General features: G+C 40.3%; 1 protein-coding gene across 1 annotated transcript in view; it reads right to left on the bottom strand.

Moving 5' to 3' along the window:
• The window catches only part of tbc1d32 (TBC1 domain family, member 32), a 344636-nt gene that overhangs the window by 147814 nt on the left and 177776 nt on the right, over positions 1–19046 (bottom strand). Inside the window, 3 exon segments of the mRNA XM_034162816.1 lie at positions 2672–2755; positions 13077–13199; positions 13292–13385. Coding sequence (XP_034018707.1) covers positions 2672–2755; positions 13077–13199; positions 13292–13385 — 301 coding nt within the window.

The raw sequence follows: 19046 nt of genomic DNA, 5'->3' as shown, positions 1-19046 counted from the left end.
ACCATTTGTTAAACACATTCAAGGCAGAGTGGAATGGTCACATACAGTGAGGAAAATAAGTATTTGAACACCCTGCGATTTTGCAAGTTCTCCCACTTACAAATCATGGAGGGGTCTGAAATTTTCATCTTAGGTGCATGTCCACTGTGAGAGACATAATCTAAAAAAAAAAAAAAAAAAAATCCGGAAATCACAATGTATGATTTTTTAATAATTTATTTGTATGTTACTGCTGCAAATAAGTATTTGATCACCTGTGAAAATCAATGTTAATATTTGGTACAGTAGCCTTTGTTTGCAATTACAGAGGTCAAACGTTTCCTGTTATTTTTTTTACCAGGTTTGCACACACTGCAGCAGGGATTTTGGTCCACTCCTCCATACAGATCTTCTCCAAATCTTTCAGGTTTGGAGATTTAGCTCCCTCCAAAGATTTTCTATTGAGTTCAGGTCTGGAGACTGGCCAGGCCACTCCAGGACCTTGAAATGCTTCTTACGGAGCCCCTCCTTAGTTGCCCTGGCTGTGTGTTTGGGGTCATTGTCATGCTGGAAGACCAGCCATGACCCATCTTCAATGCTCTTACTGAGGGAAGGAGGTTGTTTGCCAAAATCCAGCAATACATGACCCCATCCATCCTCCCTTAAATAGAGTGCAGTCGTCCTGTCCCCTTTGCAGAAGAGCACCCCTAGAGTATGATGTTTCCACCCCCATGCTTCACAGTTGGGATGGTTTTCTTCGCGTTGTTCTCATCCTCTAAATATGGTAAGTGGAGTTGATTCCAAAAAGCTCTATTTTGCTCTCATCTGACCACATGACCTTCTCCCATGCCTCCTCTGGATCATCCAGATGGTCACTGGTGAACTTCAAATGGGACTGGACATGTGCTGGCTTGAGCAGGGGGACCTTGCTGCTCTGCAGGATTTTAAACCACGACAGCATCATGTGTTACTAATGTAATCTTTGTGACTGTGGTCCCAGCTCTCTTCAGGTCATTGACCAGGTCCTCCTGTGTAGTTCTGAGCTTTCTCAGAATCATCTTTACCCCACAAAGTGAGATCTTGCATGGAATCCCAGGCCGAGGGAGATTGACAGTCATCTTGTGTTTCTTCCACTTTCTAATAAATAATCATAACAGTTGTTGTCTTCTACCAAGCTCCTTACCTGTTGTCCTGTAGTCCATCCCAGCCTTGTGCAGGTCTACAGTTTTGTCCCTGGTGTCCTTAGAGAGCTCTTTGGTCTTGGCTATGGTGGACAGGTTGGAGTGTGACTGACTGAGTGTGTGAACATGTTTCTTTTATACAGGTAACAAGTTCAAACAGGTGCAATTAATACAGGTAAAGAGTGCAGAATAAGAGGGCTTCTTAAAGAAAAATTAACAGATCTGTGTGAGCCAGAATTCTTGCTGGTTGGTAGGTGTTCAAATACTTATTTGCAGCAGTAACATACAAATAAATTATTTAAAAAAATCACACATTGTGATTTCCGGATTTTTTTTTTTAGATTATGTCTCTCACAGTGGACATGCACCTAAGATGAAAATTTCAGACCCCTCCATGATTTAAGTGGGAGAATTTGCAAAATCACAGGGTGTTCAAATACTTATTTTCCTCACTGTATGACTATCATGGGAACGGGTTCCTTTGTATTCACTGACGATGTGACTTGTGACAAAAGCAGAGGTGTTTAGAGCATAACGTCGTCACATTTCATGTGAATTTGACTGACAATCATCATATTGTCTGTTGACCAAAATTTCCAGGGACTAAACATAATTGTACAGTTGGCTGCTGTGCTGCTACACAGGTGGGTGTGTCACATTCCCTCATTATTTCATGGAGAAGTCAACAAATAAAAGGTCTTGAGGTGATTTCAAATGTTCTGTGTTCCTTGGAAATCAGTGAAATTGGTTATTAACATATGGATAAGGCACGGCGTACAGTAAAAACACATGATGTGGCAAACATGATTTTACATAAATATAACTGAAAACCTACTCCAAGCACTGCAGTGCAGGGAGAGGGCATTTTTGATGTTAGTACAAGATGTTCTCCATGCAAACATGACACCATGGGTTCTTTCGATTACCCTTTTTAAAATAATAAATAAGTGGTATGCACTCAGCGCTTCCGTCAGGTTGGAAGTGTTGACTAATTAGCAGTTATGATCAGGTTGTTTAGCCCACTGGCTGCTAAACAAGCCAACCATCTGAATTAATTCACTTTTTGATATGCAAATCGGAATTTTTAACCTCGGGTTTGAAACTGCTCTGTAAACCGAAACGGATTTCATGATTACTGAGCTGTGTCTTTCTGCACCCAGAAAACAGGAGTCCACACCTCACTGATGGGCGGCTCACCTGATTTCACATCTTCGAGCTGGGTTGGTGTGTATCGAGTGTGAACGTGGAATAACAACAGCTGAGGTAACATCCCATCAGGGTGCACTGAAAGTTATGTGAAGGCTCTTAAATCCTCCTTATACCACCAGATTATCTAAATGTCTTTTATATTAGAAATGGAGTAGAAGCGTACAGAACCATGCATCAGATTTATGTCTCAAATATCCAATTTGACTTACTCTCCTTACTCCTACTTCCCTGATCCACAGAGTGGCCATTAGTCACTTTCCTTTGTCTAAGGAATCAAGAATGTGCTGCTGTTCTCCACTGACCTTTGTACCGAGGAGGAGAGAAGAAGCACTCCGTGGTAGAGCTGGATAGATGGGCTATTACCTTCTCCAAAAAGTCAGCCAGCACTGAGAAGAAAAGAAACAGACACATAGATAAAAGTGATGCACACAATGAAAGAATGTCCACTTTCTAATCAGTAATACATCACCATTCCTGGGCAATTCCACAGTAACAGAATAACAGTGACAGCAAAATCTGGCCATAATTTAGTTTACCAATAAATAATTGCTCTGATTGTAATCCCATTACGATGGAATCATCCCTTACTTCAATTCTTTGTAGAACACAGATGGCATCCTACGGTCTCCAGATACTGTATAAGCAGCCTAGTGGAAGCCGGGTTTTATTTCTGTGCAGTTGCACGTCAGTGTTGTTCGAACAGCATTATATGTCTTTTCGCCTTTATAGTTGGTGTAATAAACCACCACAAAAGGAAATTACGTGGTTCCTGTGTGCTGAAATTCCTTCATGTTTCTCATGATTTGATCGCCTGTTATTCATTATGCTTTTCAAGTCCATCACCTGAACACAGCACTAAATTTCACTGCACTTCAGTGTCGTAAAGCCTCTAAGTCGTATCAAGTCTAGGAGGATGCACTAGTGCCACATACCGTTGCATTGACTATAATGGACTGCATTTATATAGCACTTTGCTTTACAATAATGCCTCACATTCACCCCGATGTGGGGGTGCTGCCATACAAGCTACTCACCACACACCGGGAGCAACTAGGGGATTAAGGACCATGCCCAAGGGCCCTTAGTGAATTTCCGGTCAGACTGGGATTTGAACCGAGGATCCTCTGGTCTCAAGCCCAACGCTTTAACCACAAGACCATCACCACCCCCTTCCATACCACAGAAGCTCCTTGCGTCCCAGACAGCAAAAACCCCAGGAGACAACTGATCCATCACTACCTCTCAAAGGTAACAATCTATCTGCCACAGCCAGGTGGTCTTCCCCAGTTGCTAAGGTGCTCAGTACCAAGGCACCTGTGTGCCAGATCATGCACAAAGAAAGACATCACATGGACAAAATTTCATAGCTGATGCTCCCTCACAATGCTCATTTGACACAAAGCCATTCCAGATATATACAAGGATCCTCCAAAAGGAGCCTCATACCACAGACATTGTCCAACAAACAATTCTAAACTGTCACAATGTTGTTACGTCACTTTTGAGTAATGACTAAATTAGTGTGGTGCCACAACGAAATTCTGTGGACTCCCAGTAACGTTGCTACAACAATGAGGGATGAAGAAGGGATGAACACATTTCACTCCATACTGATACATTTCTGATGGCTTAGTCCAAAAAGACATTGAAAGCCTGGAGCTTAGCTTTTGTCCAGAATAATTGCAAACCCAGACACTGATGACTCAGTCAGCTTCTCACATACCACAATCAGGGTTTCCATTGATAAACTCACAGTCAGTCAACCTTTTTCACCAACAAAGGCACATAAGATGCTGTTTTCCGCAAGCATTTCTCAACAAGCAGTCCACACAAACATCCCTGACAAGGCGTTCCCAAGCCAGATGGGAACTATAATCCCTTCATCATATCCTGGGTCTACCACAGGACCTGCTCCTAGTTGGACATGCTTGGAAGACCTCTTGAGGAAGACGACCAGCGAGCATCCTCATCAGATGCTCAAATCATTTCAGCTGGTTCCTTTCAATGCAAGAAGCAGAGGCTCTACTCTGAATCCCTCCTGGATATTTGAGATTCTCACCCTACCCCTGAGTGTAAACCCAGATATCCAACAAATGAATCTCATTTCCGTTGTTTGTATCCATGACCTTGGTCTTTCGGTCATTACCCAAAGGTCAGGTGAGGTGAGGCGTGGAAATCAATGGGTAAATAGAGAGTCTTGCCTTCTGGCTCAGCTCTTTCGTCACCATGATGGTCCAGTACAGCATCCACAGAACCTCAGATGCAGCCCCAATCCATCTATCAATCTCATACTGTGAGTCACCTGCATGGCTATAATTCACTTCCCTGTGTCAGCCAGAAGTCCTGCAGATATGCAGTAGCACAGAAGTATAAACTGGCTGTAACACTGTGATTTGGTGACTGACCTGTCTTGTCAGTCACCTGGGACTTTGGGTTTTCCATTAAACTGATGGTCTGTGTGTTTCATCACCAACTGCAGCTGATGAGCACTGGAGTACCCTTTACCCTCGGACAAAAACTTCTAAACTCCTTTACTTTGGGCCATAGTGCCCCCCTTCAGCCCCACATACATTCTGGGATATGAATATAGAGAAAGATGAAGTGCAATTCACTTGTCTTTAAATGTGTGCCATGAAGGGCCAACAGCATTAAGATTTTCATTGCAACCTAAAACTGCATTTGTTTGATTTAGCTGATTTGAGATTTCTCTGATTTGAGTATTTTCTTAAAATAATTTTGACAGGCAGGATGCTCCGGAATGGTAGGACACAAATGCACGGCTCCAGCAGACAGCTCTGACTTTCAGTAAACTTTACTGAAGTGGATAGCAGAGGTCGTACACGAGTAGGCAGTCCAAGAAAAGCAGCAGTACAGAAATCATCAGGCTAAATGGCGTAGTCAAGGCAACAGGTGGGAGGTCAGGTACACACTATGAGGCAGGCAGGAACAAGAACACAGGTACAGAGCTGGAATGAAGGCACAAGGCACGACAAACTGGCAAAGAACAAAACCACCCGGTGAGCTTATAAAACCCAAGGTGGTAATCAGTGACTCAGGAACAGGTGCACATGGAAAGCACCAGAAGCAGGGTGTGGCCAGAGAGAGAGAGAGAGAGAAAAACCCATCACCAAGAACCAAGAGAGACACAAGAGAAACAGAGACAGACAGACCCAAGCAGAAAAATCCCAACAAGAGAATAAACAAACGAAAACCCAGATAATACAAAACTAGCAAAACGCAAACTCTGACAAATTTTAAATTTCAGCTATGGTTCAAGTTCTCTAGCTTTTACTGGAATTTTATGGAGATTTGCAAAACTATACATTTTTGAACAGTTCAACGGTAGCCAGTTAAAAATGGATGGTTTCCATTTCCTGGAAGCTGCCATGGTAGCCATCTTGTACGAGGTATCTTATAAAACTAACCGGCAGTTTTATAAAAAAAAAAACCTATATGGATTTGATTGACATGCGATTACACCAATCATGCATGAACCCTCGTGCGCATGCGTGAGTTTTTTCATGCGTGTCGGTGATGTCATTTCCCTGTGGGCAGGCCTTGAGTGAGATGTGGTCCCGCCCTCTCGGCTGAATTCCTTTGTTTCACACGCTGCTCCAGACGGCGCGCGTTGCTTTATCAAAATTTTTTCTGGATCTGTGAGGAATATCCGAGTGGATACTATTCGAGAAATTAAGCTGGTTTTCTGTGAAAGTTTAACGGCTGGTGAGAGATTATGGGGTGTTTCTATCGGTGTAAGGACTTCCCACGGACCGGGATGTCCTGCAGCCCTTCCAGGCGCCGTCGTTGGCCTGTTTCGACCTGAAAACATCCTAATTTAAGGCTTAATTCACCCAGGACGTCGTGAGAGAACAGAGAAGATTCAGAACAGGCCGGCATGAGGACTTTATGCGGACATTCCACTGTTTAAGGACATTTTTTAATGAAAGACGTGCCGCGACAGGAAAAACACCTCCGTGTTGAAAACCATTTGTAAAATTCAGGTGGCTTTTGATGGCTTTCAACAAGTGAGTAACTGAGAAATTGTTTAACAGCTTGGGCATGTTCCAACTTGCCCGTTAAGGTTGCCAATGGAGGTGTTTTTCCTATCGCGACCCCTCGCGGTCGGGTCCGGCCTGACATGCGACTCTGCCCGCACGTTCTTTCATTACAAAATGTCCGTTAACAATGGAATGTCCGAATAAACTCCTCATGCCGACTTCTTCTGAAAGTTTTCTGTTCTCTGACGACTTACTGGGTTAACAGAGCCTGAAATGTGGAAGTTTTCAACTTGAAACGGCGAGACGCTGCCGCCTCGAAGCGCAGATCGCCGTCAGGCGCCGTGGGCTGTCCTTACGGCGACACTACCAGACCAAAATCTCTCATCAGCCGTTAAAATTTTTACCGAAAACCAGCTGAATTTATCAAATGGTGTCCACTCAGTTGTGCCTTACAGTTTTGAAAAAATTTTGATCAAACAAAGCAGCAGTCTCTGAGCCATTCCTAACAATGAAAAAATCAACGAGAGGGTGGGCGATTCCTCACTCAAAGACTGCCCACAGGCGAATGACGTAACCGACAGGTGTGAAAAAACTCTTGCATGCCCACGAGGGTTCAAGCATGTCTGATGTAATCACACGTGATTCAAATCCATATGGTTTTTGAAAAAAATAATAAGGTCGGATACTTTTCTAATAGACCTCGTATTTGTAAAAATGGCAGCTTGAAATAAAAGTTACATTGAAGTGCCACCAATTTGTGTTTTCGAGTGTGGATGACTAAAATTGTGTATATTATTTCACAGGCTTTCAGGTGAACCAGGATTCTGCTTACAGGGAAAGGAATGAAACTGTACAGATCAGATGTTTTATGATCAGAGGAAGATATATGCCATCCATTTCTCCTGCCACACTAAGGGCATGCATTATTTTCGGTTTTAAATCTCGTTCAACATGGTTAACTGAAATAATATAAAATATTTATCCACACCTAGCGAATATGGTTTTTTCCTCTTTGTTTTATACCTGCAGGTACAAGAACAGCTTGAGCAAGATACCACAGCTCAGTCAATTTAGTGCAGAGACTGAAAATGTGTATTTAGCCAATGGAATCATGGTCCTAGGAAATCTAGAAGCCACGATATTAGAAAAAAAAAATTACCATTTTATTCCACTTATGCAAAACCCAGATGGCCACCATAGTGGCTTCCAGGAAAATCGATTCACCCATCTTCTGATTGGCTACTGCATGCACTCTCCAGAAATTTCTAACAGAATTATATAATGAACTGAAGTATTACCAGAAGAAACATACAAGCCTCAAATTGATCTGTTTTCTTGTCAGAAAATCTTTTCTGTTCCACTCCACCATGAAACTGAAACTAGTGAAGCAACAAACAGAATTTACAGTAAGTAGTTTCTGTAATCAAAGACACAGAAAGCTATGGCCCTTTTAGAGTTGTCTTGGATGTCTTGGGGGTTTCCATCACTAGTTTCCATTTTCAACAGAGAACCACCTACCCCAGAAAGATTTACTTTACCCTACTGTTTGTATTTCTTAATTACTTCCGCCAAGGACGTAATAAAATCATTGGCATTTATTTGTCTGTCTGTTAGCAGGATTACGTCAAAACTACTGCACAGAGTTTGACAAAGTTATCACCACAGATAGGTATTAGGCCATGGAAGACTCCATTGAATTCTGAAGGTGATCTGGATTCTGGAACAAGATTATTGCTTTGAAGGATTGCTTCAAATTGACTTCACAGATTCTCACCAAATTTGCACCACAGATAGATATTGGGGCATGGAAGACTCCACTGAATTTTGGAGGTGATCCAGATCTAGATTGCTCAGACATCTCTAATTGCTCTTGTTATTCATACAAAGGAAGTCTAATGCTGCGTTTTCACATAGGCAGGACACGTTACAAATGTCATATTCGCATCATTCTTGGCACATTCCTGTTCATGGAGCATGTTTTTGGCTGTCAAAAAATCTTCCACGAATGTCACGCACCACCCTCATTTCGCCTCATGTCGTGGAAGTCGCAACTGAGCGCGTTGATCCACCTTGACTAGTGGTGATCCTTAATAGAGCGTGACAGTGGTCTTCTCTGACGTGCGCACAAGTAAACCCTGCTGCACCGCATTCAGTTTCATTGCTACAGTATGCTGAAGAAGGACAGTGACGGCAAGTTGGCTAAAAGTCTCGTTCCAATGCTCATCAGCGCGTTCCTGCAGGTTTTCCACCTGCTGCTGCTGCTGTGCCTGATGTTTGGGAAAACGTGCGAGACGAAACCCGCGTGGAGCCACACATCTGGCTCTCTCCATCTCCTCCTCCTCTCTGCGCCACTCCATGGCACAGAGCCCAACTAAGCGTGCAATCACAAAGTTCTTTGCTCTGGATTAATCTTGATTTTGAGGAGCAAACTGGAGCGATCTGAATTGTTCAGCAGCTGATGGTAGGATGAAAATGTGTGTGTGGAGACAATTCGCCTCATTCACAACGTGACAGAACGTAACGATGCAGATAATTATTCTTGACCGTGCGTAATGGTTCCTGATAATTCTCCAGCAACACGTGCCATTAATCGTAACGTGGTAACAGGTTGCAGCAGTTCCGGAGTATGCCTGACGCCTCTGCCTCGAATCATCACATTTGTGATCAACAGCCAAGAATGTATACTTTGTGGCATTCGTGATTTGTCCTTGTTATGTGTAAACGCAGCATAAAAGCTCACTGTAAAAATGATAGCTGTATTAATAGTAATGTCTTAATCATCTCTATTTTGTTTACCAAATTACTTATGGCCTCAGAAAAGGGACCAAAAAATGGATACAATTCTTAAATTCTTGTGAGATTTTTGTTCAACCCCTTGAATTAAAGCTGACAGGTTACTGTCAAGCACATCCTGACTCTTTACATTCCATTATGGTGGCATACAGAAGCAACTTTACAAAACTGATTACACTCCAAATACTGACGGACCTCCCTGACATTTTTGTCCTCTTTGAATAACTACTATTTACTCCCACATAGGAAAAGTAGGTGTCAGTACTATTTAATAGTGACAATTAATAGTAGTGATGAGTTCATGGACATCAGACATTTGCAATTTTGGTGAGCAATAGTGCAGCTTCAGCACATCTTATTCTTACATTATTACTACTATAATTACGCATCTATGGACCTACTGTGCTATTGCTACGTTGAAATATTCATGTGCAACAGTAAAATGTTGCAAGAGTTTTATATTATGCTGTATGCATTATGTAAAATGCAGACCTCATACAGTGCATGCACATACATTCCTGCAACATAATCATTATCATTTCAGTTCTGCAATGAAAATGTCTTCTTGTTCACATGGATGTGTATAAATCTCATTTCACTGGCCATGCATAAAACGTACCAATCAAACAATCAGTCTGGTCAGCCAGCAAATCTCAGACTAAAACGTAGTGTATTGGCTTCTGTCACATTCTACAGCTTTTCTCTGGTCTCTCTGTTGAATTTTTCCAATATGGATTTGCACCGTATCCTCACAGCGGATTAACCATTCAATCTGAAACTGTAATTGACATTTTAAATTAGTCTTAAATTTTACTAAGTGGTCCAAATGATTACATCTGCAATTCCACTTCATGTGCAATCACATTAATTTAAAATGTAGAAAGCCATTATACTATAGTGCATCATCACTGTATAATCTGAGCAATGTTTGATTTTGCTCTTCTCCTCCCAGATCCTTTAGCTGATTTCCATCAAACTCGGAATGTGGAGGAAGGTCCAGCACAGAATTACCGTTAAATGATTCATCTTGGAACAGGTCAAGGTCCTTGGGTCAAAGGCTAAAATTTGGATTTTCAACCCAATTTCGACCAAATGTGGTACACATGTAGGTGAGTTCTTGAACTGCCTGGGCAAGATCGAATTTGCCAAAGGTGATTCATTGAGACTAGATTATTCCAATACACTTCGTGTTGGTGTTAACCAGTCTTCCCTTGTATGCCTTCAACTTGGGCAAAATGCTGCTGCCTGTCTTTTAACAAGTACATCCAGACGTGAGCATGTTACCCACACACTTTACTTGCTCCACTGGCTTACAGCTCATTTTAAGATCTTAATGTTGGTCTTCAAATCCATTAATGGCCTCGGCCCACCTTGGCTCCATCCAGAGATGGGTGTGGTGTCCGTTTCTGTAACCCCCCTGTCCTGTGCACCGGTAATATTTCCTGTATATTCGTTTTGTGAATTGTTTTGTAATTTGTGTCGGTAGCATGGCCCAAGCAGAGGTTCACCCCTTTGAGTCTGGTCTGACTGAGGTTTCTTCCTCAGAGGGAGTTTTTCTTTACCATTGTCACCTGTGTGTTTGTTCTGGGGGTTGGTAAGGTTAGACCTTATTTGTGTGAAGCACCCTGAGGCAACTTTGTTGTGATTTGGCACTACATAATTGAATTATTTTTTTTTAATTCCTTAGCTATCAAAGATTTTAACTCTCCATAATGACAACAGGGCACTGTGGTTATCTTGTCAATTTTTCTTAGAGGTCACAAGTTTGCGGTCGTTGCCCCCAAACTATGGAAGAAGCAAATTTCTGATAAAAATCTAAGCTCAACACTCATGGCTTTTAATACCTGGTAGCAGGCTGACATCAACTTTATTATGAAACACGCTGATCACCTTTTGGTCATTGTAAAGGGTTACATAAATTAATGTTGACTGTTTCATTGGGGCCAATGACTTGGACATTCTGACTTTTCACATCATCACGTAAAATATTTGGTAATAGGAAATGCTCTGAGCTGGGGAAAGACAATGAAACCAAAACAAATTTGTTATTTTAAAGTTTTTAGCCAAGGTGACTGTAAAGTCGTGACCTCGCTATGGTCAGCAGAGGAGGTTTGAGGTCATGTACATTTGGGCTGTATAGGGCTGCTCAAGGAAGCCCTACCATTAATTAATGCTTTGATCTTAAATATGATCAATCTATCTTTATTAGTTGGCCATGTACCACAGGCTTTTAAGGTGGCAGTATTAAACCATTACTTAAAAAGCCATCACTTGACCCAGCTATCTTAGCTAATTATAGGCCAATCTCCAACCTTCCTTTTCTCTCAAAAATTCTTGAAAGGGTAGTTGTAAAACAGTTAACCGATCATCTGCAGAGGAATGTTCTATTTGAAGAGTTTCAGTCAGGTTTTAGAATTCATCATAGTACAGAAACAGCATTAGTGAAGGTTACAAATGATCTTCTTATGGCCTCAGACAGTGGACTCATCTCTGTGCTTGTCCTGTTAGACCTCAGTGCTGCTTTTGATACTGTTGACCATAAAATTTTATTACAGAGATTAGAGCATGCCACAGATAAATATGATTCAAACCACCGCAGCACAGTGTCTTTAACACCTAATAGATTATAATTTGTTCATGTAAATGGGGAATCTTCTTCACAGACTAAGGTTAATTATGGAGTTCCACAAGGTTCTGTGCTAGGACCAATTTTATTCACTTTATACATGCTTCCCTTAGGCAGTATTATTAGACAGCATTGCTTAAATTTTCATTGTTACGCAGATGATACCCAGCTTTATCTATCCATGAAGCCAGAGGACACACACCAATTAGCTAAACTGCAGGATTGTCTTAAAGACATAAAGACATGGATGACCTCTAATTTCCTACTTTTAAACTTAGATAAAACTGAAGTTATTGTACTTGGCCCCACAAATCATAGAAACATGGTGTCCAACCAGATCCTTACTCTGGATGGCATTACCCTGTCCTCTAGTAATACTATGAGAAATCTTGGAGTCATTTTTGATCAGGATGTCATTCAATGCGCATATTAAACAAATATGTAGGACTGCTTTTTTGCATTTTGCAGGCTTACTTGTAGTTCCTAGGGTTTTTAAGAGTAGAATGGGAGGCAGAGCCTTCAGCTTTCAGGCTCCTCTCCTGTGGAACCAGCTCCCAATTCGGATCAGGGAGACGGACACCCTCTCTACTTTTAAGATTAGGGTTAAAACTTTCCTTTTTGTTAAAGCTTATAGTTAGGGCTGGATCAGGTGACCCTGAACCATCCCTTAGTTATGCTGCTATAGACTTAGACTGCTGGGGGGTTCCCATGATGCACTGAGTGTTTCTTTCTCTTTTTGCTCTGTATGCACCACTCTGCATTTAATCATTAGTGATTGATCTCTGCTCCCCTCCACAGCATGTCTTTTTCCTGGTTCTCTCCCCTCAGCCCCGACCAGTCCCAGCAGAAGACTGCCCCTCCCTGAGCCTGGTTCTGCTGGAGGATTCTTCCTGTTAAAAGGGAGTTTTTCCTTCCCACTGTCGCCAAGTGCTTGCTCACAGGGGGTCGTTTTGACCATTGGGGTTTTTCCGTAATTATTGTATGGCTTTGCCTTACAATATAAAGCGCCTTGGGGCAACTGTTTGTTGTGATTTGGCGCTATATAAATAAAATTGATTTGATTTGATTTGATCACCGGTCTGCTCGTAGATGCAAAAAATCAGTTTACAGATTACAATGAAATTTTGTGGAGAGATGGTCCAAGCATGAAACAAGAGTTACAAAAACTCTATCTCAAAACATTACATTTCATCTCTTTTTTCAAACATTTTGAAAATTTCAAGACAGATTTGCAAATCCTGGCTTCATGGATGAGCTAAAGCAGGTAAGAAGCCAAAAACCTCAGCAAACCTTGTCCAGTTAAGATGCTCGGTTCAGTGGTCATGACTGTGCAGAAGTGTCTCCGGCAGATCTCCATCCATCTTTCCTTACCAGTATCTTCAGTTGATGTGAGAAATGCAACAAGTTCAGAGTCTGTACAAGGACATAAACAACAACCTGTAACTCAAAAACAATAAGAACAGTTAAATTATCACAAACCATAATGCTAATGATTATTAAATTACCTTGATGATTATAATGGCTCTTTAGGGGATCCAAGGTGTACCAGCGAGGTACAGGGTAGCATGAAAACATGGGCCAGGGGTAGGGATTGTCTCCCTATAGTAGCCAGAAAAAAAAAGAAAAAAAAAAACCTGATATAAACAAAATAAACAAAAAAGAAATCTGATTTCTATTTAAAACACTGTCATCACTATGAAATTTTTGGTTCTAACATGTACACGTGAGGACTATTTAGGTCATATTGGCATCTTTTAACATACCATACATGACCACAACATAAAATAATGTGAGGCCTGTCAAACTGTTTGTGTAGACTTACTGTTATTTGTCAGGGTCTGCTGGACACGAAGGCCACTCAAACACATATTAAAAGCATAGCATGTTAAACTTACTGGATCAAACAGGACAATATCAGGGGAAATAAAGAACAAAAACAGAAACGGTCCCAGAACTGAACCCTGCGGAACTTAAATAAAAAAGACCAAACAGTCCAAGACATAAGGACACTAAAATCAACCCAGTGTAAATGTTTGACAAGTAACAGCTCTGCCATGTTGCTCCTCGATGCTTTATTGATTGATTTTTTTAAATAAAGTCAGTCAACATTTTTTTTTTTTTACTGCAGAATTACAGTAGTAAAACTGGGACACAGACTGGCTGAAAAATGATTTGGCTATTATTATTATTGTTATTGTTATTATTATTATTATAGCAGAGTTGGTACCCAAGTGGTTAGTGTGCTTGGTTTTGATGCAGAAGGTTCCCGGTTCAAATCCCACCCCTGCCACATTTTTCCATGTAATATGGAGTTGTGTCAGGAAGGGCATCTGGCGTACAACTTGTGCCAATTAAACATGGAGATCCACCTTTGCTGTTAAACCCCGAGTGCAAAACAAGGAAGCAGCCGAAGGGACTTACTATTATTATTATTATGTGGACTTGTACTCAAAGGAAATTAGGGGGAATTTCAAATCATCATCCCTCTCACAATGAGCTTGCACAGTCTGTGTGACCAAGCAGCAAACGAGGAAAATAACTTTTATGTAAGTGGGAAGTGCAATCTCAATGACCAGTAAAAAGGTTACATCACATGCACCATCCATCAGAAACAGACCTGATGTGTATTTGAAGCAAAGGTCAGTGAAATATGTTTTTTAAACTTGCACCGTTGGTCTGCTGGTTGATATCACTGTGTCAGAACTTCACTATGAAACAGAGCAAGACTGACACATATGACTAAAACAGACTTTTTGCATTTTTAAAGCAAAGTATAGTGTAAATGTACTTTGTTGAACGTGGACTCTATGGTGTACTCAGCACCAGCACTGACAGCCTGCTCCCATCAATATCTATCAATCATCCATCAATCAGGGCTAACTCAATCCAATCAAGTTTAGAAAACTACCATTTTAAATCCATTTAACTCTGCCAAGGAGGTAATTATGTCATCGGGATTTGTTCAGTTTGTTTCTCTGAGTTTTTCCTTTTTAATACTGGCATAAGAAAGACTTCAAATCTTATATTTTATCCTTCAGTTCAGCTCAAGTTGCTACTTTTTTTGTTTTTACACGCAGCATAAACAGAACCTAAATAATTTATATCGATCTGAAACATGCTGAGTAAATAAAGCTACAGGCTTCAAACAAGAACTAATAAGTAAGATTTTATGCAGCTAATGAAAGTATCACTGCTAAAAACTCAAATTTAAAATGATTGGATGGCTTGTGAAGTATAAGCACATTAAATAGGAATACCGCATTTATAATGCACATCAATACAGAGTACATGATGTGTCACACACACACACACACACACAGGTTTTGGGGGGGTTCAGATTCTTCCTCAAGTAACAACCAGGACTGAGATTCTGACATCCAGGTAATGGAATTCACTTGATCTGACTCACAACACACACACACACACACACACACACACACACACACACACGGCATTAACACAAGGTATATTCTCCAATTAAACTGGATTCCATTTTGTGTTCCTAAAAGAATAATAAGACACCACAAGAAAGGACAAAACCTTTGTATGAATCATAGTTAATAAACCTGAGGATCTTGGTTTTTTTTGTTTTTTTTTTTAGATGTTGATACATCTTAGACAAATATGAGTGAATGTGACAGATTGGTGATTTGCAAAGACTTAAACAACCACAGTATGCTGGTATCAGCTCGAGTGTAACCGGCAACACTTAACAACATGAGCACAAAACTGATGGATGGGTGAAAATACCACATTCTGTCTGATTTTTACCTTTACTGCTGTCTGTCCATCATTCAGTCAGAGGGATCTCACTCTTCCTTTGCTTAATTTTGAGATTAAATCCTCATTGCTTTGATCTTGATCAAGGGACAGATCCTGACCTTTATTGTTGATATTGGTTCCTTTGATCCTCATGTTAGGTTTGATCTTTGATCCTGACACCTTTGATCCTCATCAAGGGGCAGATCCTGACCTTTATTGTTGATATTGGTTTCTTTGATCCTCATGTTAGGTTTGATCTTTGACCTTGACACCTTTGATCCTCATCAAGGGGAAGATCCTGCCTTTGATGATTGCTCGATTCCTTTAAAACCTTGATCCTGTCTGCCACTAGGTTGTATGGTCATGTGGCACAGTTCTCTGGGCATAATCCAGCATGTCAGTGTCTGTGTTGAGGACCCAGTCACTGGAGAAGGCCAAGGAGACACCCACGTTTTGCACAAGTTTATTTCATCTACTATTTCATCTACCCCCTTTATTTCATCTACTTTTGCAAATACAGTATGTACGTCTCACATGAAAAGTCAGTAGGTACATCTTATATATTATATTCCAATTCTAAGGTGGAACTATGCTAGTATACTAAGTAATATCTAAATATCTAAAAAGGAAGAGTAAAATAGAAGAGTAGAAAAGAGTAGAGTAGAGCCACTTAGGTGCCTGGTCTTCAGAACCAGGGATGGTCGGTTGAAAAGCTTTTTTATCCCATGGGAACTCTCCCTACCCACCCAAACGGCTCAAGAAAAAAGTATATATAATAATAAATAATAAGACATACGAAAGATAAGGCATCATATCAATATAACTGATAATATATAACTGATAAATAATAAGGGTAATAAACAACATATAAAAAATATGGTATTATATAATATACAAGAGTAGGTTTTAAAACCTTAATATTAATACAGGAGAAGATTGTAGTATTTAGTATGTAGACTGGTAGTAAAATTAAATTATAGTTAGTAGGCTAAGCTATAAATCTGGTATTTTATTATAGAAACAGAAGCCATGATGTAAGGTGTATTGGTATCTATCTAAAGTAACTCTGCTAGCATACTATAGGAAAATAAAAAGCATAATCTATATGCTATCAAATGGAAACCTAAGAACTTAGGTACTATATGTTGATATCTTTTAAAGAACACAAACTGATGAATAACTAAAAATCTACACCATGTAAAATAAAATTATAAATAACGAAACTAAGCTAGTTATAGTTAGAAGAGCTAAATTAGCCGTTAATAAGCCAACCGTACCTAGCAAGCTAACAAGATAAACAAAAACGTTAATTAGTGTATAAAGTATAATAGCGTAGTTAAACCTACAATAACGGTATTAACAAATACATATAAAAATAAATGTGGACAAAAACGTGGGTTATCAAACAGAAAAGAACCAACCATATTGTAAACTACGATAAATGGTGCTACAGCCGGCTAGATAAGCTAATGTTAGCTGTTTATACAACTTTGGACATAACATAATACCCACATTAAGTGAAAATACTGTTTAAATGATAAATTTAAAGTATTTTCCAGAGCACAAGTCACACCAGCGTATAAGTCAGATCTTTTTTCTGTATGTGTTATTCACTTTTTTAACAGTGTTTCCCTGAAGGTGAATTTAACAATGGACAGAAACTCAGTAGCACATAGCGCATACCGCAGTATGTGCTGTTACTTAACATAAGTTTTAAATTCAAACAATAAGCAAGATGGACAATAAACAAGTGATGGATGGCATGTAGATTGTTATTTGATACAGTTTGGACAACAGACAACGTGAGATGGACATGGATGAAGAAGTAGCAGAAGCTACAGCTAACCGCTAACATTCATTATTATCACTTAAGCCGTGATCACAACCCGCCGTACTTGCACGTGCATGCAGTCTACTTGCAAAAACATGGGCTAAATTTGGAGATCCGTACGTCGTAAGTACTGCCTCAGTACAAATTTAGGAGCATGCAGACATGCCATAGAGGTTTTAGTGCATGCAGAACTTTCGCTGCGGTCAGGCTGTGGATTCACCAGCAGTACAGATGACGCACGTTGTGAGTACTGCCTCTGTACGGATTCAAAGCAGCACATTTTCATTCAATTACTATCGAATTAACCAAATCTGTAAGGAGGCAATAGGCTACTCACCACATACTATGGAATTAAATTGTAGGTATCAGATATTGAAGATTGTGATACACATTAGAATTAGAATTAGAATTAAGTAAATAAATTAAATAAAGTAAATAAATAAAGTATATAATTATATATTAAAAAGTATATAATATATATATTAAAGTATATATAATAAATAAAGTAAATAAATTCTAATTAATAATTAGAATTAAATTAGAATTAAGTTGAAATTTAAAAAGCTGGTAATCAAGTGTGTAGTGAATATATTCCTCTATCAGTGTCTCACACCTTGTGTGACTTTTCACTAACAGGCTGGACATGCTCATGCATCGCCGATGCCGAAAAACACCTGCCGCTCCGGTCCCGCTCATAACACACACATCAAAAGAAAAGCTGACCCCCCCCCCCACACACACACACACACACACACACACTACTTTATTGTCAACTCTCTTTATCGTTACACTCCTAGAGACGTGCATTGAACGTACTCCCTCCCTCCTCTTGCTACTGCCTCTGTACGTTTTCACAAAAACGTAGTGGTCGTGGCATCGGCAGAAAACGTACAGCGAAAAAAACGCACAGTGGGTTGTGACCGGCGCTTAACTGAGGCGTTGCTGGGCCAGTAGCATAGATTTACATTTACGCAACCTGTCTATACCTGCTCGCAGTAACTCGTTGAACTCGGGCGAATATCTGTCATTTTGGGCGATTAGGCATGGACGTCGGGCCTCTGAAAATGCATACCGCCCTCCAAAAGCAGGTTATTGTATTAGTATAATCACTTTACCGGGGCGTGGCTAGGCCAGTATCATAGATTTACGTCGACGGTATCTGGCTATACCCGCCCGCTGTGCGTAAACAAATGATGTCATAGCGCGCACAGCCCAAGAACTGTCCGCAGAGGGGAAAAAAAAAAAAACTGTCCGAAATCAACAAGTCAGCACTTCTGCCTTTGTGCGCCCTGCCCACTGCGTAAAGAACAGTCATTTACAGTCACAGTATACAGTGGTCCAGACGTGAGGCAGACGTCCTGAAAAGGAAAGCAGGTTTGACTTATGGTTTTGATTTATAAACCAAATTAATCGGATAGTTTAACTACATTAATGTCAATCAACTCTGTCATCTTTGCAAAGTGAAAATATAACACATATCTTTTATTTTTTTTTTTAAATAATGCACTAATTCTGAAGATTTGAACATTAACTCACACAGAAATTCTGTTTGTTAAGTTGTATTCAGCTCAACAACCGTGTGATATTTGTGTAGATGGCAGTGTTCTATGCATTTTGATCACTGTATGCTGTGAATGTAAATGACTTGTTTTTTTTGTAGCAGCCTG

Source organism: Thalassophryne amazonica, chromosome 21, assembly GCF_902500255.1.
Source record: "Thalassophryne amazonica chromosome 21, fThaAma1.1, whole genome shotgun sequence".
Lineage (NCBI taxonomy): Eukaryota > Metazoa > Chordata > Actinopteri > Batrachoidiformes > Batrachoididae > Thalassophryne > Thalassophryne amazonica.
Note: the sequence above shows the minus strand (reverse complement) of the source record. Positions and strands in the feature narration are given on the sequence as shown.